Genomic DNA, 22,735 nt, shown 5'->3' with positions numbered 1-22,735 from the left:
CCATGTGGCCTGCGTGCGAGGTCCCACTGCATGGGAGGAGGGCGTGCCGCCCTACTCCCACATAGCATGACCTGACATGCACCGTGCGTCTGAGGTCACCCAGGTGGGGGTGGGGTCTTGGCAGGGGCAGGCTCACACCATTCCCAGAGGTACCAGAGTCTCTGGGAATGCGTGAGGGGCCACCTTATAGGAGACAGACCCTGCCCCGAAGAGCTTGCAGTCTAGTGCAAAGCATGGTGGTGAGTTTGGGATGTGGGAGCTGGAACAGATCCTCCCCCAAACAGCTGTGCTGGGTTTGCTGGGCTGGGTTTGCACTGGTGACCTACAGGCCCAGGGTTCTCAGTGCCCTGAGGGATCCAGTGCCCATAAGCACCCATGTTACACCTTGGGGAACAAGACTGCTTGGTGGGAAAATGAATGTATTAAATCAGGTTCTGCCCTTAGTGGCGCTGTCACAGGCAGGGTCTGCTCCTCTCTGGACAGAGGAAACATCTCCTGCACCCTCTGCTCTGTCTCCAGCTGGTTCTGAAAGGGACAGCTCCCACTGATAACAAACAGATGCAATAGTGAAACACCTTTTAATAGACCAGCCGAATTCACTGCTAAAAGCAGTGCTTTGCCATATAAAATCCTTCCCACAGCTAAGCCAGCTTCCCAGGTAAATATATTTTTTTCTCCTGCATAGTGGATCATCAACAGGGTTTAAACCAGGGACGGGCAAACTTTTTGGCCTGAGGGCCACGTCAGTTTTCATAAATTGTATGGAGGGCCAGTTAGAGGAGGGGGTCATGGCCTGGCCCCCACCTCCTATCTGCCCTCCCCGGGACTCCTGCCCCATCCAGCCCCCCCGTTCCCTGACAGCCCCTCTGGGACCCCTGCCCCATCCACACACCGCCGCACCCTGTCCCCTGACCACCCCCGGAAGCCCTGCCCCTGCCTGCCCCCTGCTGCCCCATTCAACCCTCCCCCCCTTCCTGCCTGCCCCCCGGGACCCCTGCCCCCATTCAACCCCCTTTTCCCCTCCCTGACTGCCCCGCCCCCTATCCACACTCCCGCCCCCTGACAACCCCCCGAACTCCCCTGCCCTCTATCCAACCCCCCGCCCCCCCGCTCCCTGCCCACTTACTGCGCTCCCTGGAGCACCAGTGGCTGGCAGCACTACAGTCGCACAGCCCGGCTGGAGCCAGCCACGCCACCGCCACCATGCAGCACAGAGACCAGGTCAGGCCGGCCCTGCAGCTGCGCAGCCCCAGGAGCTCAGTCCCGCTGCCCGGAGCTTTGCACCGGGGGCAGAGTGAGCGAGCCGAGGCTGTGGGGGAGGGGGAACAGCAGGGGAGGGGCCAGGAGCTCGGGGACCCGGCAGGACGGTCCCGCGGGCCGTAGTTTGCCCACCTCTGGTTTAAACTCTCACTATTCAGATCCACAGCACAGACCTGTTTCCAGTTAGCTCTAGGAGTAACTGCTCAGGAAGGTGTGTTATTCCCCTTGCATGGACTGGCCCGTACATGGGGAGAAGCACACGCACTGCCGGTGGGTGACACGTGTGTGAGCTGGCAACGGCTCACCCGGGCAGCAGGATTCCTGGCTCTGGGAGCAGACGGTGGTTTAGTGATTCCAGACTCCACAGCCAAATATCACAACACTCCCCAGTCGGGTTAGGAGCTCTGAGTGCAAACACAGGGCTGTACCACTGAAGCTAGCATGGAGGTACTATCAGAGTCACAAATATCGACGTGGACAAGTGGCTAGAGAGTAACACGGAGCTTCCCTTTGTTACTGTGGGTTTAATTTGCCATGTTCCTTCTAACAGTCTGGGTCTCTCTTCACTGCAGTTATTCCATATGATTGGCACTTGGGTTAGCCTAGCCCAGGTGTGAGCAGCAGCGCTGCAAAACCCTACCTGGCTTACCGTGTCCTCACGGGTGCTGCACTCCCCTGTGGGTGTCGCTAGGACATCGGGAGCACATCCGCGTGGTTCTTTGTGCTGCAGCAACCTGAGCCACTCTGTGATTCTTCCCCAGGGAGTTGTGGGAGAACTTCTCTGTCCTGGCACGTGAGGGGCATGGTGGGAAGGCATTAGAGGACTGGTAGCACCTGTGTGGCATCCTCATCGCAAGGTGGGCAGGTTACCAGTGTTAGCGGAACCTGGGTTCTAACCCTTCCCCGAGCTGGGCCAGCTACCCTGAGGTGGAAGCAGTGCCACACTCAGGCCAAAGGGATTTATGGGGGGGATGGGGCACGGCGGGGGGGGGGCAGGCAAACACCCTGGTAAGAAGCCAGGCTCAGGCTTGGTCTGCACTACAGAGTTAGTGTCTACACTACAGCCATGCTCCCGCCGACGTAGGTGCTCTACTAGACGACATAACTCCTCCTCCACGAGAGGTGTAGGGCTTGTGTTGGTGTAGATAGGGTGAGACCTGCGTTCCTTACTTCAGCTGGTGGCTCCACAACGCCCCCGCTCCAAGCCCGGGGGGGGGGCCAAGAAGCTCGGGGGCAGCTAGGCTCCTGGCATGGAGCTGCCTGGAGCTGAGAGCCTTGGCTCTCAGCCTCCCACTGGGCCCCTCTTCAGTCAGTGGAACCACCAACAGAAGAAGGGTAGCATGGACATCACCTAACGTAGGTCGACTTAAAATTGTAGTGCAGACATGCCCTAACTCCGCAGGGCAGACAGCCCCTACGTGGCAAAGTGGAGGAGACTTGGCTGTGTTACTGATCCTGTTCCTAGCTCTGCCTGTAGTGACACTCTGCAAGTTCTTACACTAGGTCGTAACAGTTCACTTGCATGATCTACCATTGAGTTAATGCAGCTCAAGTTAACCTAGTTCAAGGGAGAGCGGCCATGCTGTGAAGTCACACACAGGTGGCCCGGAGTGATTGGATTAGTAGCAGTGTGGTTGTGTTCACAGCTGAGGAGTTGTGCTAACTTGAGCGATAACCCGGACCCTGATGGGCCAGCCAACTGGAGTTAAAAGTGCCTTCATACTCACGAAGGGGTTTTGTGCATGTACAGGACTCAGGGGCAGAAGGGGAGTGAAAACGAGCCCTCGTGCTCAGTTATCTGTGGCCATGTCTACACTACAGGGCCTATGTCAGCATGGCCCCTGGTATGTCAACAGGAGCTTTTCTGCCCGGTAGTAACACTGCCTCCCTGAATGATGTGGTGACAGAAGCACTTTTTTCTGTTGGCTTAGCTGCATCTGCACTGGGGGCTCTGCCAGCATGTCACCTAGGGTGTGAATAGCCAACGGAGCTCTGCTAGCACAACTTTTTCGTGTCAACCTGGCCTGTAAAATGGGTGAATGTTGGTTACCCCAAGGTAACCGTATGAGAGCTGGGTTCAGAATAAGGGTGAAGAAAGGGCATAGAAATAGCAGCAGCAGGCAGCGGAGGAGCTGTGGCTAGAATTGGTGTCTCATGTTTGAGAAGGATGAATTCAAACTGGAACAGGTTCAGAGACGGGCTACTAGGATGATCCGAGGAATGGAAAACCTGTCTTATGAAAGGAGGCTCAAAGAGCTTAGCTTGTTTAGCCTAACCAAAAGAAGGTTGAGGGGGGATATGATTGCTCTTTATAAGTATATCATCACAGGGATAAATATCAGGGAGGGAGAGGAATTATTTAAGCTTAGTACCAATGTGGACCCAAGAACAAATGGATATAAACTGGACACTAGGAAGTTTAGACTTGAAATTAGACAAAGGTTTCTAACCATCAGAGGAGTGAAGTTCTGGAACAGCCTCCCAAGGGGAGCAGTGGGGGCAAAAGGCATATCTGGCTTCAAGACTAAGCTTGATAAGTTTATGGAGGGGGTGGTATGATGGGATAGCCTAATTTTGGCAATTAATTCATCTTTGACTACTAGTGGTAAATATGCCCAATGGCTTGTGATGGGATGTTAGATGGGGTGGGATCTGAGTTACTACAGAGAATTCTTTCCTGGGTGTCTGGCTGGTGAGTCTTGCCCACATGCTCAGGGTTTAGCTGATCGCCATATTTGGGGTCGGGAAGGAATTTTCCTCCAGGGCAGATTGGCAGAAGCCCTGTGGGGTTTTCGCCTTCCTCTGCAGCGTGGGACACGGGTCACTTGCCGGAAGATTCTCTGCATCTTGAAGTCTTTAAACCATGATTTGAGGACTTCAGTGGCTCAGACATTAGTTTGATACAGGAGTGGGTGGGTGAGGTTCTGTGGCCTGTGTTGTGCAGGTCAGACTAGATGGTCATAATGGTCCCTTCTGACCTTAAAGTCTATGAGTCTAACTCACGGTCTGAGCTTGTATTTTAGTGGCCCTCCCCTAGTCTCCTGGGCATGGCACGTCGGCGTTTCACTCACTGTACTTTGCTTCCCTGAAATCATCTGAAAGCCAGGATTTCTCACGTCCTCACAGGAATCATAGAAGATTAGGGTTGGAAGAGACCTCAGGAGGGCATCTAGTCCAACCCCCTGCTCAATGCAGGACCAACCCCAACTAAATCATCCCAGCCAGGGCTTTGTCAAGCCTGACCTTAAAAACCTCTAAGGAAGGAGATTCCACCACCTCCCTAGGGAACCCATTACAGTGCTTCACCACCCTACTAGTGAAATAGTGTTTCCTAATATCTAACCTAAACCTTTCCTATTAGGAAATAGTGTTTCCTAATATCTAACCTAAACCAACTTGAGATCACTGCTCCTTGCTCGGTCGTCTGCCACCACTGAGAACAGTCAAGCTCCATCCTCTTTGGAACCCCCACTTCAGGTAGTTGAAGGCTGCTATCAAATCCCCCCTCACTCTTCTCTTCTGCAGACAAAATAAGCCCAGGTCCCTCAGCCTCTCCTCGTAAGTCATGTGCTCCAGCCCCCTGATCATTTTTGCTGGACTCTCTCCAGTTTGTCCACATCCCTTCTGTAGTGCAAGGGGGCTCAAAACTGGATGCAGATGTGGCCTCACCAGTGCCAAATAGAGGGGAATAATCACTTCCCTTGATCTGCTGGCAATGCTCCTACTAATGCATCCCAATATGCCGTTAGTCTTCTTGGCAACAAGGGCACACTGTTGACTCGTATGCAGCTTCTCGTCACTGTAACCCCCAGGTCCTTTTCTGACGAATGGCTGCTTAGCCAGTTGATCCCCAGGCTGTGGCAGTGCATGGGATTCTTCCTTCCTAAGTGCAGGACTCTGCACTTGTCCTTGTTGAACCTCATGAGATTTCTTTTGGCCCAATCCTCTAATTTGTCTAGGTCACGCTGGACCCTATCCCTACCCTCCAGCATATCTACCATTCCCCTCAGCTTAGTGTCATCTGCAGACTTGCTGAGGGTGCAGTCCACGCCATCATCCAGATCCTTAATGAAGATGTTGAACAAAACCAGCCCCAGGACCAACCCTGGGACACTCCGCTTGATACCGGCTGCAAACTAGACATGGAGCCGTTGATCACTACCCGTTGAGCCAGATGATCTAGCCAGCTTTCTCTCCACCTTACCGTCCATTCATCCAGCCCATACTTCTTTAACTTGCTGGCAAGAATACTGTGGGAGACCGTATCAAAAGCTTTGCTAAAGTCAAGGTATATCACATCCACCACTTTCCCCATATCCACAGAGCCAGTTATCTCATCCAATATCTATAGCAGGGGCCAAAATCCTGTTGCTTACATGATTGTTGGCAACATTAACTTCTCATCAGACAGCACAGATTTTATTTATTTACTTGTGTCATTTTTTGATCCAACTTCAGTTGCCACAAGGTGTCCAGGTGCCGCTTGGGCCCACAGCCGCCTCCATGCGGGTATCAGGTCACTCCCATGGCTGCCTCCTTGCAGGGAGGAACTTACGACTGAGAGGGGGAGAGAGAGAATTCGTTCAGGGCAGACAGGCAGTGGGTGGTGTGTTATGAACCTGAAAAATTATAACTCAGTGAATTTCTGGTTTGCATGTAAATGAAGAAATGCATATTCATCAATATGCAAATTAGACAGTGCCATTTTCATTAATTCTCCAGCTTTCTGGCCCTTCAGCCTTACCAGGTATTGACATGAAGAACTACGTTTTCAAGTGGCCTCTGATTTTTGGGTGCCTGCCTTGATTTCTGGTCCCAGCGTGAGACATCTATGGCCAGACTTGCAAGTGCGCTGACCCCCCACATCTTCAGATGTCAGTGGGAGCTGTGAGCGCTGGAAATCCGGCTCAGGGGTCTCATGTCGGGCAACGCAGAGGCCAGGCACCTAAAGGCAGAGGCCAGGTGCGAACAGAGGGTTTGGTGCTGTGTGTGCGAGGGTGAGCGTAGATAGCATTCATGCCTGGGACTGTGAAATCCTTCCCTTCCTGTATCCCCAGAGGGACTCCCTGGTAAGGAGGGAGAGCTGCTGCGATCTCAGCTGAGCATCGCCTGGAGAGAGATGGCCGTGGTGACCCTGCACAGGCATTCGCGGGTGTAAAACCCAAGGAGGGAAGAGGAATGATTGTTCCAGCTGGCGGTTGGGGGTAGGACCTAGGCCCCCCTGGCTGACTCCTCAGTCCCTACCAGGGGGATCAGTGTAGTGTAGAGATGGGGGGCAGGATTAAAGAAAAACACGTGCCGTGGCCACCCGTGTGCTCCCATAGTTGCAATGAGCAGAGGTGAGTTAGGGGCCCGAATGTTGCTGTTGAGGAATGGGATGAGAGGCAGGAAGGCGAGGCGTAGCCTCCGGGCTAGCCTAGCTGTGTTAGCCATGGGTAGACAGCTAGGGAGAGAGGAGGAGCGCAGGGCCAGCCCCATGGAAATCCGTCCTGCTGAGGGAGTGGGAAGACCGTTAGGGGTCTGTGCTGTAAGGAGAGGGACCGTGTTCCTCCTAAATGGGTTGAGCAGCTGTGCATGTCTGGCTGTCGGAGCTATTCGGCTGCACCATCGTCTCCCTGGGGATGTTCTGGGAACCTGCTTGCTGGGGGCGCTTGCACAAAGCCCAGGGAGCCGATTGCAGGGGACTCTTCTGCCTGATCTCCACACCCCCCTCCCCCCAGTGCTGGATTAGATGGGCCCTAACTAGTCTCTGCTTCTCTGCTGAGAGGAGCTGGTGAGTTCTGGTGGGGCGCTGGGTTCCTGATGAGCCACGAAGGGGTATGAGGTGGTGTGTGCTGTTGTTGCTTCATTATCTTCCGGGTCTATTGTGATCCTCCTGGGCAGGGATGGTCTGGGGAAGGCATCCTCCATCTGGGTTACCCCCTGGGAGCCACAGGGCTTAGGGGTGCCGTCCTCATCCCACTCGGAGCCCTTGGGGACTCCTCCCACCTGGCCTTGCTTTGCCTTCAACCCTCAAAGGTTGTGTTGTTGCCACCATCTTTCCAGCCAAAAGGGTCCTGGAGCAGCTGCTCCTTAGCACCCCCCCGCTCCAGCAGGGTCTGGGTTTGATTGTGCTGCGCCTCACCCCAGCCAGAGCCGGAGGTGGATGGCTCCAGTGAAGGGAGCAGTGGGTGGTCTCTAGGGAGTGAAGGGGGAATCCTTACAGCTGTGGCAGCCCTGCTGCCCGAGATGGCGACCACACTGCTGGTGTGGGGGGAGGGGGCACTCTGCTGCTTCACGGGCCCTTTCACGGACCATCGCCCTTCCTGGGGCAGGAGGGGCAGCCTGCTGCTGCAGTCAGCCGGCCCCTGGGGGCAGGACCCCCACATTGTCACCTGGTGCCTACAGGGGACAGAGGCCCCAACACTGATTTCACTTGTGCACTAAGCGTGAGGAGATGGGCCGGGGCGTGGGACTGGTGTGCGGAGCGGGGGAGGATAAACCATGCACAGATGCGCTGAATAAACCCACCGCATGCGCCCCTGCCCCATGGAGTCGGTCCCAGGCCCCTAGCGGTGTCCGGGAGCGCAGGCTCTGGATAAAGCTCCCGTGTCATCTCAGAGTTGCAGCTCTGGCATCGTCTGTTCTGCATGGGGAGGAGGCTGGGCCTGGCAGGGGGTGGGTGGGTGGGTGCGTGACCAGCAGGCCTGGCCAGGCCTTGCCGTGTGGCACCTACTGAGCTGTGGGGAGGGGGTGACAGAGCCCAGCAGCAAGTGCCACCCTGTGACTCTCTCTCTGTTTGCCTCCTTGCAGGATGGCGGAGCCTCGCTTTAACAACCCCTACTTCTGGCCGCCCCCTCCCACCATGCCCAGCCAGGTAAGACCCCCTCCCTACCCTGCAGCAAGAGAAGCGAGGAGGGGCAGCTTTTTGCAGTCGTGGGTGAGGTCCGGCTGCAGAGCAGCGCGATCCCAGGTAGTGGCTGTTGGGGGCTGTGGCAGGGCCAGCCGAGACCCCGGGAAGAGCCGTGGGCAGGGCCATGGCCGGGAGGGACTGACCCCGGGGAGAAATGAAGGTTGCTAAAGTCCTGTGGCAAGTGGTGATGAGGAGGGATCTGGACACTTAGACCACGTCTCAAGACCCACGGAGCTGTTGGGCTGGGGAGCGTCATGCCAGGGAAGGGAGGCCCCTTGTGAGGCTCAGGGGTAGGTGAGAAGGGACAATCTGGCCCTGAGCTCCTGGGGGGCAGGGGGCAGGTGAGTGCATTAGATGAGCTATTACCTCTGTTCGTCTGCAGCGTCTATGGTAGATACCCCAGCTGCAGCTGGCTGGGAGAGGGGCAGCTTTTGGCAGGTGTCCCAGCGCAGAACAGTGTGCCAGCTAGCTTGGTGGGTGGGTGGACGCCCAGTGCCACGTGCTGGCATGGGATCTGCCGGTGCTGAGGGCCCCACTGCATGTTGGGAAGCATGCAGCTCCAGGAGTCTGGCCCCTCTTTCCCCCAAGCAGTCACAGAGGTGGGGCTGTGGGTGGGAGCACCTTTCCCCACGCCACACATGGACCTGCATGGGGGGGGCCATGCCCCAGAACAGTGGCATAGTTGGGGGTGGGAGCCAGTGTCTCCTCACCTGCGCTGCGCCAGGGCTGGCAGCTTCCCCGTGGGGCCGGTACCTGCTGTGCTCCCGTGCCTCTGGCAGTGACGTGTGCGTCTTGCTTTCCTCGTCCCAGCTGGACAACTTGGTTCTGATCAATAAAATCAAGGAGCAGCTGATGGCAGAGAAGATCCGGCCCCCTCACCTGCCCCCCACCTCGGTCTCCTCCCAGCAGCCCCTGCTGGTGCCCCCCTCGCCTGCAGAGAGCAGCCAGTCCATCATGTCCCTCCCCAAACTGCAGCAGGTCCCAGGGCTGCACCCACAGGCCGTCCCCCAGCCTGATGTGGCCCTGCATGCTCGGCCGGCCACCAGCACGGTCACAGGTAACCACAGCCCAGCAGCACCATGGGGGCTGAGGGGGGAAGGGAGGGGCTTCCAGGCAGGGTTAGAGGGGCAGAGGTGTCCATCTCTGCACAGGCAGGAGGGGACAGGACTCCGGAGGAGGGGGGGCCCCTGTGTTTGAGGGAACCCAGATTACCTGGCAGGATCCCTAGGCAGAGGCTGGCGCTGCCCCCCACTCCTAAGCCATGCTCTCCCCCTTGGCAGGATGGTCTGTTTCACCTGCTGCCCTTTCTGCCGACGGGGTACGGAGTTGGAACCCTTCAGTGCCATGTTGCAGCTGCAGGGAGTCCCCTCCTCTGCCTCGATTCTCAGGGGCTGGGAGATTTGGGGGGGCAATGGGTCAGCCCCCTTCCCCTAGCTTGGGTCTCCTAAGTGGGATCAGCTGTACTGGGGAAGCCACGCCTGTCTGGGGAGCTTCCTGCGATGGGGGCTCAGTATCCCAAAGCCAGCTGCCCCCTGGGGGAGAAGGGCGAGCTCCATCCCTGCGCCGCTGTGTGCCAGTGACCCCCCCCTTTACCTTTCAGGTCTGGGGCTGGCCTCCCGTGCCACTGCAGTCAGCACCTCGGAATCCAGCACTGGCACTAGCACCCCCTCCACCCCCACCTCCACCAGTCAGAGCAGACTCATCGCCTCCTCGCCCACCCTCATCTCAGGGATCACCAGCCCCCCACTCCTGGACTCCATCAAGACAATCCAGGGCCACAGCCTGCTGGGGGCGCCCAAGTCAGAGCGAGGGCGGAAGAAGATCAAGGCGGAGAACCCGTCGGGGCCGCCCGTCCTCGTGGTGCCCTACCCCATCCTGGCCTCGGGCGAGACCGCTAAAGAGGGCAAAACCTACAGGTTGGAACATACGCACCTGAGTGCCACTTGGTCAGCCCCAGGAGCCCTGGGCTGGTGCGCTGCCCCCACACCAGCCAGGCACTCCCAGCCTGGCTCTGCTGGCTGCTCCCTTCCCTCTGCTGAAGGAGGGCGCCTGGCATGGGAACATGGCAACAGCCCCTTTCTGTTCGGGTGCCACCCTACAGCCTTCATTTGGCCAGACCTCTGCTGGGTGTGGCCCCACCCTCCATGCACGACCCTCTCTGCCAGTGTGGGGGCATGAGCACGGACTGGCACCCAGGACTTCTGTGTTCTAGTCCCAGCTCTAGGAGCGGGGTGGGAATCAGGGTGTCTGGGTTCCTTCTGTTCCTGGTTCTGACAGTGATTCCCTGGGTGACCTTGGGCAAGTCGCTTCCCTTTTCTGTGCCTCAGTTTCCCCATTGGTGGAATGGAGGCTCACAGTTGCCTGTCTTGTGAGGGACGGTTGTGTGGACTGAAAGGTCAGATGATGCCCAGTGCTGGTGAGTGGAAGCTGTGCTCAGTCCCTGCATTGCTAGCTTCTGCAGACATGTCCCTGCTGTGGGGCCCATCAGAGACTGGCTCCCCACAGCCTACAGAACAGTGTGTGCCCATCGCCGGGCTGGGCAGGGGGGGAATGGGACAAGTCCTGGGGTGGATCTGGCCCGTAGCAGCCAGGCCGGAGTTACTCCCGGGGCAGGCTGGGGCTGTAACGGCCTCATGTCCCGCACTGTTCTCAGCCCCTGGCCCCTGCACGCTGTCCTAGAGCTGGCAGCATGTCTCCAAGGTGCGGGGCCTGGCAGGGGGGCTGGGCCTGAGTGTGCTGCTTGCCATGCCCTTGCCTGATGCCCCCCGGGCCCCTCTCGCTGTCCCTCCCCAGGTGTAAAGTCTGCCCCCTGACCTTCTTCACCAAGTCGGAGATGCAGATCCACTCCAAGTCGCACACAGAGGCCAAACCCCACAAGTGCCCGCACTGCTCCAAATCCTTCGCCAACGCCTCCTACTTGGCCCAGCACCTGCGCATCCACCTGGGCGTGAAGCCGTATCACTGCTCCTACTGTGAGAAATCCTTCCGCCAGCTCTCCCATCTCCAGCAGCACACCAGGTGAGGGGCGGGGCTGCCCAGGGAACGGGGAGCGATGCAATGGCCAGTGCCTGGCTGGCTCTGAGCAGGTGCCACATGCACGCCCCATGGAGTCCCAGAGCAAACAAGCCTCTGACAGTTGGACCTGGAACTCCTGTCTGGCTGAACTGTTCTGTCCCACAGCCTTTGTCCCAAGCAGCTGGGAAGCTGTAGCTGCACCGGTTCCTCTGTCCTCCCAATGGTCCCGCAGTGCAGTGCTCTGTGTGGGGAAATTACCCGTAACCACCTGCACTCACCAACAGTGCTAACTATGGAGTCCCAGAATGCACTGGGATAAGCACAGCATGGCCATACCACCACTGTCCTGTCAGGAGCCAGGCTGCTGGTGGCCCCTATATCATTGAGGTATGTCCAGCCTTGAGCGCCCCAAGAGCCAGGTAAAACTTCACCAGCACCTATGAGACCCAGCTCTTGTGGGCACGCCAGTGGCGTAGGTCTGCGCCCTTGCACCAGTGTTTGCATGCAGTGGGCATGTGGCACGTGTCCCTGGTCTCACATGCCCAGGTGCCAGATTTTGCCTGTGAACAGGTGCCCAGCCATCATAGAATCATAGAATCTCAGGGTTGGAAGGGACCTCAGGAGGTATCTAGTCCAACCCCCTGCTCAAAGCAGGACCAAACCCAACTAAATCATCCCAGCCAGGGCTTGGTCAAGCCTGACCTTAAAAACCTTTAAGGAAGGAGATTCCACCACCTCCCTAGGTAACCCATTCCAGTTCTTCACCACCCTACTAGTGAAAAAGTTTTTCCAAATATCCAACCTAAACCTCCCCCTCTGCAACTTGAGACCATTACTCCTTGTTCTGTCATCTTCTACCACTGAGAACAGTCTAGATCCATCCTCTTTGGAACCCCCTTTCAGGTAGTTGAAAGCAGCTATCAAATCCCCCCTCATTCTTCTCTTCTGCAGGCTAAACAATCCCAGTTCCCTCAGCCTCTCCTCATAAGTCATGTGTTCCAGCCCCCTAATCATTTTTGTTGCCCTCCGCTGGACTCTCTCCAATTTATCCACATCCTTCTTGTAGTGTGGGGCCCAAAACTGGACACAGTACTCCAGATGAGGCCTCACCAGTGCTGAATAGAGGGGAATGATCACATCCCTCGATCTGCTGGAAATGCCCCTACTTATACAACCCAAAATGCCATTAACCTTCTTGGCAACAAGGGCACACTGTTGACTCATATTCAGCTTTTCATCCACCGTAACCCCTAGGTCCTTTTCTGCAGAACTGCTGCCCAGCCATTCGGTCCCTAGTCTGTAGCAGTGCATGGGATTCTTCCGTCCTAAATGCAGGACTCTGCACTTGTCCTTGTTGAACCTCATCATATTTCTTTTGGCCCAATCCTCTAATTTGTCTAGGTCCCTCTGTATCCTATCCCTACCCTCCAGCGTATCAACCATTCCTCCCAGTTTAGTGTCATCTGCAAACTTGCTAAGGGTGCAGTCCACACCATCCTCCAGATCGTTAATGAAGATATTGAACAAAACCGGCCCCAGCACCGACCCTTGGGGCACCCCACTTGATACCGGCTGCCAACTAGACATGGAACCATTGATCACTACCCGTTGAGCCCGACCATCTAGCCAGTTTTCTATCCACCTTACCGTCCATTCATCCAGCCCATACTTCTTTAACTTGCTGGCAAGAATACTGTGGGAGACTGTATCAAAAGCTTTGCTAAAGTCCAGAAATAGCACATCCACTGCTTTCCCCTCATCCACAGAGCCGGTTATCTCATCATGGAAGGCAATTAGGTTAGTCAGGCATGACTTGCCCTTGGTGAATCCATGCTGACTGTTCCTGATCACTTTCCCCTCCTTTAAGTGGTTCAGAATTGATTCCTTGAGGACCTGTTCCATGATTTTTCCAGGGACTAAGGTGAGACTGACTGGCCTGTAGTTCCCTGGATCTTCCTTCTTCCCTTTTTTAAAGATGGGTACTACATTAGCTTTTTTCCAGTCATCCGGGACCTCCCCCGATCACCATGATTTTTCAAAGATAATGGCCAATGGCTCTGCAATCTCATCGGCCAACTCCTTTAGCACCCTCGGATGCAGCGCATCCGGCCCCATGGACTTGTGCTCGTCCAGCTTTTCTAAATAGCCCCGAACTACTTCTTTCTCCACAGAGAGCTGGTCACCTCCTCCCCATACCGTGCTGCAGAGTGCAGCTGTCTGGGAGCTGACCTTGTCTGTGAAGACAGAGGCAAAAAAAGCATTGAGTACACTAGCTTTCTCCACATCCTCTGTCACTAGGTTCCCTCCCTCATTCAGCAAGGGGCCCACACTTTCCTTGACTTTCTTCTTGTTGCTAACATATCTGAAGAAACCCTTCTTGTTACTCCTAACATCTCCGGCTAGCTGCAACTCCAAGCGTGATTTGGCCTTCCTGATTTCACTCCTGCATGCCTGAGCAATACTTTTATACTCCTCCCTGGTTATTTGTCCAATCTTCCACTTCTTGTAAGCTGTTTTTTTGTGTTTAAGACGCGCAAGGATTTCACTGTTAAGCCAAGCTGGTCGCCTGCCATATTTACCTTTCTTCCTACACATCGGGATGGTTTGTTCCTGCAACCTCAATAAGGTTTCTTTAAAATACAGCCAGCTTCCCTCGACTCCTTTCCCCGTCATGTTATTCTCCCAGGGGACCTTGCCCATCAGTTCCCTGAGGGAGTCGAAGTACCCTGAGGGAGTCAGTACCCTGTTGCATGGAGCTGTGGAATCGAGCCCAGGCTTTCTCATTGGACCTGCCTGGGAGAGCGTTTCTCTGGCCACCTCAGGATGCCTAGAGTGATGCAGGGTTTGACTCCTATTCCCAGCCTGGGCTTCCTCTCCCTATGCCCCTGGATTCCTGCGCTGCCCCCCAGCATCAAACGTGAAGGAGCAGGTGGACTTCAGGAAGCACCTGCTGGCTCCTATACTCTGGGAGCCTGTGTGGAATGAAGCCAGAGGGACAATTGCCTCCTGTGAGCCCTTGGGACAGGCCACCCATCCTCTGCCTGCCTCCATGGACTGACCCTATAAACCTCCCTCCCTCTTTCCCTTAGGGATGCCACCTCTCCAGGTTTGCCCAGGATCGACCCTCTTTTGAGGTAGCTGCGCTGGGAGATCTGTCAGGGTGCTCAGTATGTGGCCAGCTGGCCAGTCTGATGGGCCCAGGAGCATCCTGGTTGTCCTGGGTTTTTTGTACCTCTGCCCTCCCTCCGGGCTGAACAACTCAGACTCCATGATCTTGCGGAGGAGGAAATAACTGTGGAGTGGTGCCAACGTGTCTTCACCACGGAGTTAGCTCGAGTGACTCCTCTCGAGCGAGCCCACCTCCAGTGAGCACGGCCACCTTGTGTCAGGGCTCTCCCACTGCCAGGTCTGCACTGGCACTGCCCGCGCTTGTGTGAGGTGCTAGGACTTCTGGGGGCACAACCCAGGACGTTGGCGCGGAGGGGGCTGGGTGGCTCTGTGATACTTTCCCAGTGGATTGAGGGAGAACTCATCTCTCCTTCATGGTAGGAAGGCCCTGGCAGATTGGCAGCACTTGAGCGGCACTAGCCTGTGTCCCCACAGCAGGGCAGGTGACGAGTGGTGCACGTCTCAGGCCAGCCAACTTGTGCTAAAAGCCCCCTGCACTCGAGTGAAGGAGTTTATGTGCGGACGGGACATTTGAGTTATAACTCCAATGACGGGGCTAGGCAGCATGCTGGGAGCCCATTGCCCTGCAGCTGGGGTGGTCCGCCTCTGTCCTGTTGCTGGAGGGGGCTGGCTCCTGCTTTTGTGTACCTGGCCCCTGCAGGGCTGGAATCCAGCATGCTAACAGAGGCAGCCCTTTCGGGGACAGAGCCACCTTGCACCCCCTGCTCGCTGAGTGGGGCGGGAGAGGAGAGGGGCGGTCCAGGTGCCCTGTGTGTGCTGCGGCCTTAGAGGGCTGCTGCACCCCACAGCAGAGGAGGGCGTGGGGTGTGACCCGTTCTAGGCGATGCCTGCATTGACGTGCCTGTTGCTGTGTTGCAGAATTCACACTGGTGACAGACCCTACAAGTGCCCACACCCTGGCTGCGAAAAGGCTTTCACACAGCTCTCCAACCTCCAGGTCAGTGCCCTGCCCAGCGGGGTCAGCCCACGGGGGGCGAGCCCTTGGGGAGGGGAGACACAAGTGGTTGCAGGGTGGGGATGGGGGGACAGAGAGCTCTTGATGGGGGTGGGGAGCAGAGGAGTAAATCTCTGACCTAGGTCATGGAGCTGGGCAGTTGACGGGAAGGGGGAGACATCTGGATGTGATTCCAGGGAGCAGCGTCAATGTCTGAAGGCCTAGGACTGGGGGAGGTGGCGCCGATGCCCTGAGCCCCGCAGGGGGCTGTGGGGATCGACAGTCGTTGGCCCCTGTCCCACAGGGGTGTCTGCTCTGCCATTGGTGTGGATCCTGGGAGCAGAGCAGGCTGCTCTACGTGGTCCTCCAGCCGCTGGGCTCCGTGTCCCCATGGGGCAGGGGCGCGGCCCAAGAGCTGCCAAGGATTGTGCCACGTAACGCTGCCCCTGCCTCCTCCCGCCCTCGCAGTCACACCAGCGACAGCACAACAAGGATAAGCCCTACAAGTGTCCGAACTGCTACCGGGCGTACTCGGACTCGGCATCGCTGCAGATCCACCTCTCTGCACACGCCATCAAACACGCCAAGGCCTACTGCTGTAGCATGTGTGGGAGGGCCTACACCTCGGTGAGTGGGGCAGGAGGCGTGGGGAGCCAGGCACTGGCCAAGGCAGGGATGGGGCCTGCCACGGGGCCAGAGGTGCCACGGGACAGGGTCTGTTCCAGACGGCTCATGCCCCCAGCCTGTGCCAGCACAGCCACGCGGGATGATAAAGGGAGGGGGTGTCTGCCCACAGCCTCATTGGGTGAGGAGCTCCTTAGCACAGCCGTCATCCCAGCACTGGCAAGGGAGGCTCTTACGGTGCTGCAGGGATCAGGCTCCAGCCAATCGCAAACCAGCTGGTAAGAGAAAATTGCTTTCTATTGGCTAGAGCCTGAAGCCTGGGCTTCTTCCTGCCAGGTGGAGGCAGATTCCGTGGGAGAGCAATCAGCTTGTCACCTCTGAGTTGTCCTGTAGCGCTCCCGGGCATGTGAATGAGGATGGATTCTGGGGGGGGGGCATGGGATGGGGGCTCCCTTCTGGGCACAGGGGGCGACGGGTCAGTTCCATCCCTGCTGGAGGCAGGCAATGGGCCCACCCCTCCTAGCTGCAGCACTTACCCTGCTGCCCGGCTGTCTCTCCCCCCCACAGGAGACGTATTTGATGAAGCACATGTCCAAACACACCGTGGTGGAACACCTAGTGAGCCAGCACTCACCTCAAAGGACGGAGTCACCCGGCATCCCAGTGCGGATCTCGCTCATCTAATCTGGGGCTTCCTCGCCCACCCCTACCCTGCGCAGCTCTCCTCCCCCCAATTCCGGATCGCCAGGGGCCAGGGGGCGGCTTGGAGACGATCACACAGACCACCCCCCAGCACCGCCACTGAGTGCCCGCGCCTGCCAAGCCACGGGGAGCGACTGCGAAGACACTCATCTTTTGGGAGAAATTAATGAATGAATTAATGTTTGGAAAACACCCCTCGGCCCTGGCCCCGCCCCCAGCACCCTGCCGGGAGAGCCAGGGACTCATCCACAGTTTTGGTGACATCCAAAGACTATTTCAGAGCACTTTGAATCTCTGTGTTTGGTTTCTTCATTTTCTTTCTTTTTTTCCCTTCTTTCTGCCCCCGCCCCTATCCTCCGTGCTCCTTCCTGCTCTCTTTTGGATACAAGTAGATATATATATTGGCCAAGAAGTTGGTGCTGCTAAAACCGAAAACCCGAACTGGACAGAGAAGTGCTGGATGGCGTGGCGGGCAGGATCCAGGGCCTGGCACTCGGGCTCCTACAGCCTCAGGATGAGACTCTGGGACGTGACCAGCCTGGCGCTTGGTATCTGCTGCCCCTCCTGGACTCTCCGTTGGGAGCCAGCGTGAGAGGGGAATGGGTTAACCTGTTGGCTGGAGAGGTGAGATCTGGTGGCTCGAGCAGCAGCCACAGGAGGGAGACCTTTGTTCCACAGACGTGGCCGTTCCCCGCTGGGGCTCGTCCCTCTGCCGCTTTGTCTAACCTCGTTGGGACGTTTTGGTTGTTTCCTTTGGTTTGTTTCCTTTGGTTTGTTTCATTCGAGCTGCACAGGACTGGCTGGCCCCGCGGCCACGCCGTGGTCCGTGCACATTTCACCTGCGCCCTCCCCCGGCGGCGCGAGGAATCGCTGCTGGGGCTCGCCCGGCTGGGGTAAGTGTGGGGGCGGCCAGAGGAGGTGCTCAGCCTACGACAGGGACACAGCCGGGGCTGGCCAAGTTCATCGAGGGCAGGGCTGGCCATGCCTGTGCGGAATCGAGATGGAGCCCATGGAGACCACAGATCCCAGCATGCCGTGCTCTAGGTTGAGCTAAGCAGTATCCCACCAGATCGGGAAAGCGCATTGCCTGCTGGGAGCTGTAGTCTGTAGGATTGGGACAGCGAGTCAGGCAGACTGGCCAGCCCTGGTATAGTCTCAGCTGAGGGCTAGCTGACCCCAGCTCTGCTAGGCCAGCCATGGCAGATGGGAGTGGAGGGGCACTTTGGCCATGGTGCTGAGGATCGGGGGGTGGGGGAGGCATGGCGTTTCACAGCAGGAGTTTGGGAGCCTCAGCTGCCCACAGTCCGCTGCCTCCCCCCCAACCCCAAGTCCACCTGGTGCTAACTAGGGATTGTCCTGAGCTATGAAGGGGCGTTTGCTAAGGAAGAGCGAGTGTGAGAGGAGGGAGGGGGGCACTCGCCGCAGGTTATGCTCTTTGACGTGGATTATTTTTCAATCTCTCTTCCCCACTATGGGCATCTAGTGCTGCTGCTCTGGAACCCGGGCATCACCGCAGCCCAGGCTATCGGGGTTTCCAGAGTGGCAGCAGCCAGGGGCAAGGGGGCAGCCTGGGGTCTCCTCTCTCTCTCCGTTACCTCCTGGATCCTGTGTTTGCTTATCAAAGGGCTGGGCCCCAGGCAGAGAATTGCGTGTGGGAGAGGGGAGTCCGCCCCATGGCAGTACAACGGGCCCCTGCCCCCCGGCTTTGCCCCTCCCTCCAGGTTCCCAGCAGGGCACTGGGAAGCGCTTTCTGCACTGTCACAGGATTCACATAGAAACCCCGTGCGGTCCCTGAACCCTGCAGCGAGGCTACTGCTGGCTCAGTCCCTGGGGCTTTGGAGCAGTCGGTTGCTGTGGCACCAGTCAGCTGCTGTGAGAATTTCCCTGTCTCCTGCTGTGTCTGTGCAGGATGGTAATGAAGCCACCTGCAGAGCACCTGTTGGCTGGCACCATAACACCTGGAACATCTGCTGGCTGGGCACAGCCCCCGTTAGCCCTATGCACACTAGGGCCTGTGACTGGCTCCATTTCTGGCCCAGCTGTAACCCCACCCATGCACAGAGCACCTGTCAGTTGTTCTGAACTTGGCTGACCCTACCTGGGCTCAGCCGGGACCCTGGTTTGGCCTGTAGCTTGTGCTCTGAAACAGGGCCGGTTAGAGTCAGGTTTGCGGGTCACTTGCACACCGGGCTGTACTGAGCACAGGGGAGATCAGCAGGAGAGTGCAGGGGAAAGCCTGTGTTGCCCCCACTCCCTGCTGCTGGCATCGGAGGTGAGCTGTGACATTAGCACCGCTTGGATCTGAAATTCTGATTCACTGAGGTCTGATTCTGCTGCCATGACGAAGCTCTCCCAGAGGTTAGTGGGGCAGAACGAGGCTGTGAGCCCCCCGGCTCCTGGGATGCAGGGAACAAACCAGCTCCCCCCTGAGCAAACTAAAACACTAAAGAGGAAGAGGAAAGCCGGCGTGCCCTGGGGGCTGTGCCCAGTAGCAGGGACTGGCAGTGCCTGAGGGGGTTGGCGTACTCTGTCCTGGGACCGTGTGGCTGGTCAGACGGGCGATGGGAGAAACGCAGAGTGGTCTGTATTCCCGGAGCGGCTTTCCTTCCCCACCTCCCCGGCACCTCCTGGGAATCAGCCCCCCAGCAGTGCAGTCCCATGGCAGGGAACCTTGGAGCGGGTTAGGAGGGAGAAGTCCAGCAACGAGACATGAGGCCCTTCCCTTCCCTGGGGTCAGCCCATTGGGTACAGTAGTGGTACCACCGGCGTGGATCCCACTGCCCTCCACGTGATTCCCTCGGGTCACCTGGGGCACCAGCTTGATCTCTGGCCTTTGGGGGACTGAGCTGTTTTGGGAGCTGCAGAGCCTGCTCTCAGGCCAGATGGACTGGAGGGGGATTCCGCCAGCCGAGGGTGCTGTGGATCTGCCTCTCTGCCCTGCAGAATCCCATATACCAGTCACCGAGAAGCAAATGCAGCAGGAAGAATGATTTGCAATGTGTCAATACCTCCAGTGCAGCAGCTTTGGAGGGGCCTGGCCCAGCCAGAGTCAACGGCAGCAGCAGGCCTTGCAGGGAACAAATACACTAGGGCGGGAGCTCAGAGCTAACAGCTCAGCAGGGCCAGGATAGGGTCTAGGTAGGAGCTGGGACTGATGGAGAGCTCACCACTGCTCCAGCTGGAAGCACTGGCTGGCTGCTCATGCACTAACCCAGCTTCTCCCAGCAGGAGGCGCTGTGCATTGCTGGAGAGAACATCCTCCCAAGCAGGAGGTGATACAGCCACCTGTGGCCACTTAAGCCTTTCACTGCCAGAACAGAAACCCTCCCAACCATGAGAGATTTATAAAAGCAGAGCGGATCCATCCCATCCCTCTCCCCCGCCCCCAGCAGCAAATCATAGATCCCTTCCTGTTGGGTGAAACCAATTCAATATAGTATTAAAAAAGCAGCAAGCAGATGGGCTTGCCCTCCTTGCCAGCCTCCCTTTGGAAAGCCATGCCCATGCCTGTGTGTGGATGGATACATGGAGTTATATATATATATATATATATATATATACACACACACGTGTGTGTGTGTGTGTATATATATATATATATACACACACGTGTGTGTGTGTGTGTATATATATCTATATATAACACCTACATATAGAGAAGGAAGAATGCCCCACGTCCCCCAGCCCTCCAAGAAAGACTAGACAAAAACTCATATATATTATGTACTCTTTGGTTCCGTTTTGGATATTAACTGTTATTTTTATACACTTTTTAAGCCTTAACTATATCATTGTTTTACCAGGTTGTTTGTTTATTGCCTACTCTGTTTATTAATTTGATTCTCTTTTTACCCTGCCCTCTGCCCTGACCTTTGTTTCTGAATCGATGTTGTACGATATTCAATATTGTAACCTTTTTGTCAGCATGTTAATACTGTGTAAATATGCCTCTTATACATACTGTTAACACACCTTTTTTTTTCTTTTTTTTTTTTCTATATGAAAATCCAGGCCACGTGTCTCTAGATCTAGTTATTACCTTATTAAAAAAGAAAAAAGGAAAAAAAAAAAGGATTCTCCCTCCCCCTTCTCTCTGTCTCGCATTGTGGTTAATGGAAAGACATGAGGAGGCTGCGGCTTCCGTATGGAAAGTTTGCATTATGTTTAAAGAAAAAGAATTTAAAAAAAAAATCAAAACAATTTTGCTCTTTGTATTTCTGTTGTGAAACAAAATAAACTGTACATGCAAACTTCTGAAGGCCTAGCAGCTGTGAGGCTGGTTTGTTCTGAGAGAGCCAGGGTGGTAACTGGGTGGAGACAGGCCATAGTATGGCAGTGGAAATCGGAGCTCCTGGGTTCTCTCCTCTTTGCTGACCCTGGCAGAGTCACTTTGCCTCCACATCAATTTCCCCATGTGTAAAATGGGGATGATGAAACTGAGCCACTGCTGAATGGTGCTTTGAGATGCACGGCTGAGACTGGAAGAGGAAGTGTGATTTGATCTTGCTGGGCACTGTGCAGGGTGCAATACAGGGTCGGGATTGTAATTTACACCGGGTGCAAGAGGCTCCCATTGGTGTGAGCAGAGAATGCAGATTGGGTCGTATTTTATACCCCCTTGCACGGGTGTGAATAATGACACAAGGTGTGAGGCAGAGGGAATCAGCCCACAGCCATCCATCATCCCTGCTCCCCTCCAGTCCTGGCTTGTAGTACTAGAACTTGCTGTCTCTCAGCAGCTCACCTGGCAGAGAGAACCCACTCAGCAGGCTCAGGGGAAGGTGTGCGCTCTGCAGATGCAACTGGGACCTGGGGCACCTGTAAGGCTTCGTTACTCTGAGAGGGCTCTCAGACAGTGAGTGCGTAGAATCGCAGAACTCTCAGGTTGGAAGGGACCTTGAGAAGTCACCTAGTTCAGCCCCCTGCACGGAGGTGGGCCCAAGTGAACCTAGACCATCCGACAGGTGTTTGGCCAACCTGTTCTGAAAAGCCTCCAATGACGGGGATTCTGCAGCCTTCCTGGGAAGCCCATTCCAGAGCTCCACTACACTTAGAGCTGGCAAGTTTTTCTTGATATCTAACCTAAATCTCCCATGCTGCAGATTAAACCCATTATTTTTACCCCTTCCTATAACACAAGAACTAGGGGTCACCCAATGAAATGAACAGGCAGCAGGTTTAAAACAAACAAAAGGAAGTATTTCTTGACACAACACACAATCAACCTGTGGAACCCATTGCCAGGGGATGTTGTGACAGCCAAAAGCATAACTGGGTTCAAACAAGAATTAGATAAGTTCATGGAGGACAGGTCCATGCTCTGGGTGTCCGTAAACCTCTGACTGCCAGAAGCTGGGCTGGATCACTTGATAATTACCCTGTTCTGTTCATTCCCTCTAATGCTTCTGGCACCAGCCACTGTCAGAAGACTGGATACTGGGCTACATGGACCATTGGTGTGACCCGCTAATGGCATTCTTATATACTTCTTGTCCTACTGTCCGTGGACATGGAGAACAATTGATCACCATCCTCTTGATAACAACATATGATGATAACATGTGACTGGATTACTAGCGAAGTTACCATAGACAATAAAGGGGAACTGATGCAGATCGGGTTAAGTAAAGAACCAATCGGAGATCTTCCGACCAATTTGAATGAATACAGGTCAATGGGCCTGATGTTATTCATCCCAGGGAACTGAAGGAATTGGCTGAAGAAATCTTGGAGCCACTGGCAATAATATTTGCCAACTCATGGACGACAGGAGAGGTCCTGGAAGGCTGGAGAAGGGCTAACATAGCGCCCATCTTTAAAAAGGAGGAATTGGGGAACTACAGACCAGTCAGCCTGACCTCGATATCTGCAAAGGTACTAGAGCAATGTCTTAAACATTCAATTTGTGAATACCTGGAGGATGAAGGGTGATCACTAGCAGCCAGCATGGATTGACCAAGAACAACTCCTGCCAAACCAGCTTGATTTCCTTCTTTGACAGGGTAGCTGATTTGGTGGATAGGAGGAATGCGGTGGGCATAATATTCCTGGACTTCAGCAAGGCCTCTGACACAGTCCCACACAACATTCTGATAAGTAAGCTGGAGAAATGCGGGCTC

General features: G+C 55.9%; 1 protein-coding gene and 1 long non-coding RNA gene across 18 annotated transcripts in view; one reads left to right on the top strand and one right to left on the bottom strand.

The window, feature by feature from the left end:
• ZNF362 (zinc finger protein 362) overlaps positions 1–20,156 on the top strand; it is a 56,430-nt gene extending 36,274 nt beyond the window's left edge. For 11 of the 17 annotated variants that reach the window (XM_044996036.1, XM_044996043.1, XM_044996042.1 and 8 more), the window contains 7 exons: positions 8,053–8,212; positions 8,963–9,209; positions 9,753–10,068; positions 10,946–11,170; positions 15,215–15,293; positions 15,759–15,917; positions 16,482–20,156. In XM_044996036.1, coding sequence (XP_044851971.1) covers positions 8,053–8,212; positions 8,963–9,209; positions 9,753–10,068; positions 10,946–11,170; positions 15,215–15,293; positions 15,759–15,917; positions 16,482–16,598 — 1,303 coding nt within the window. In that variant the 3' untranslated portion in view covers positions 16,599–20,156. Of the gene's footprint in view, positions 1–8,052; positions 9,210–9,752; positions 10,069–10,945; positions 11,171–15,214; positions 15,294–15,758; positions 15,918–16,481 lie in introns of those variants that run through there. The other 6 variants (XM_044996047.1, XM_044996046.1, XM_044996045.1 and 3 more) reach the window with 2 other exon arrangements.
• On the bottom strand, positions 5,761–11,105 carry LOC123354231. The gene is made up of 3 exons (XR_006574681.1): positions 10,967–11,105; positions 8,863–8,977; positions 5,761–5,879 (listed from the first exon to the last, which is right to left on the bottom strand). It is a non-coding gene; the product is annotated as an uncharacterized LOC123354231 (long non-coding RNA).
• Positions 20,157–22,735: the final 2,579 nt, after the last annotated feature.

Source organism: Mauremys mutica, chromosome 21, assembly GCF_020497125.1.
Source record: "Mauremys mutica isolate MM-2020 ecotype Southern chromosome 21, ASM2049712v1, whole genome shotgun sequence".
Lineage (NCBI taxonomy): Eukaryota > Metazoa > Chordata > Testudines > Geoemydidae > Mauremys > Mauremys mutica.
Note: the sequence above shows the minus strand (reverse complement) of the source record. Positions and strands in the feature narration are given on the sequence as shown.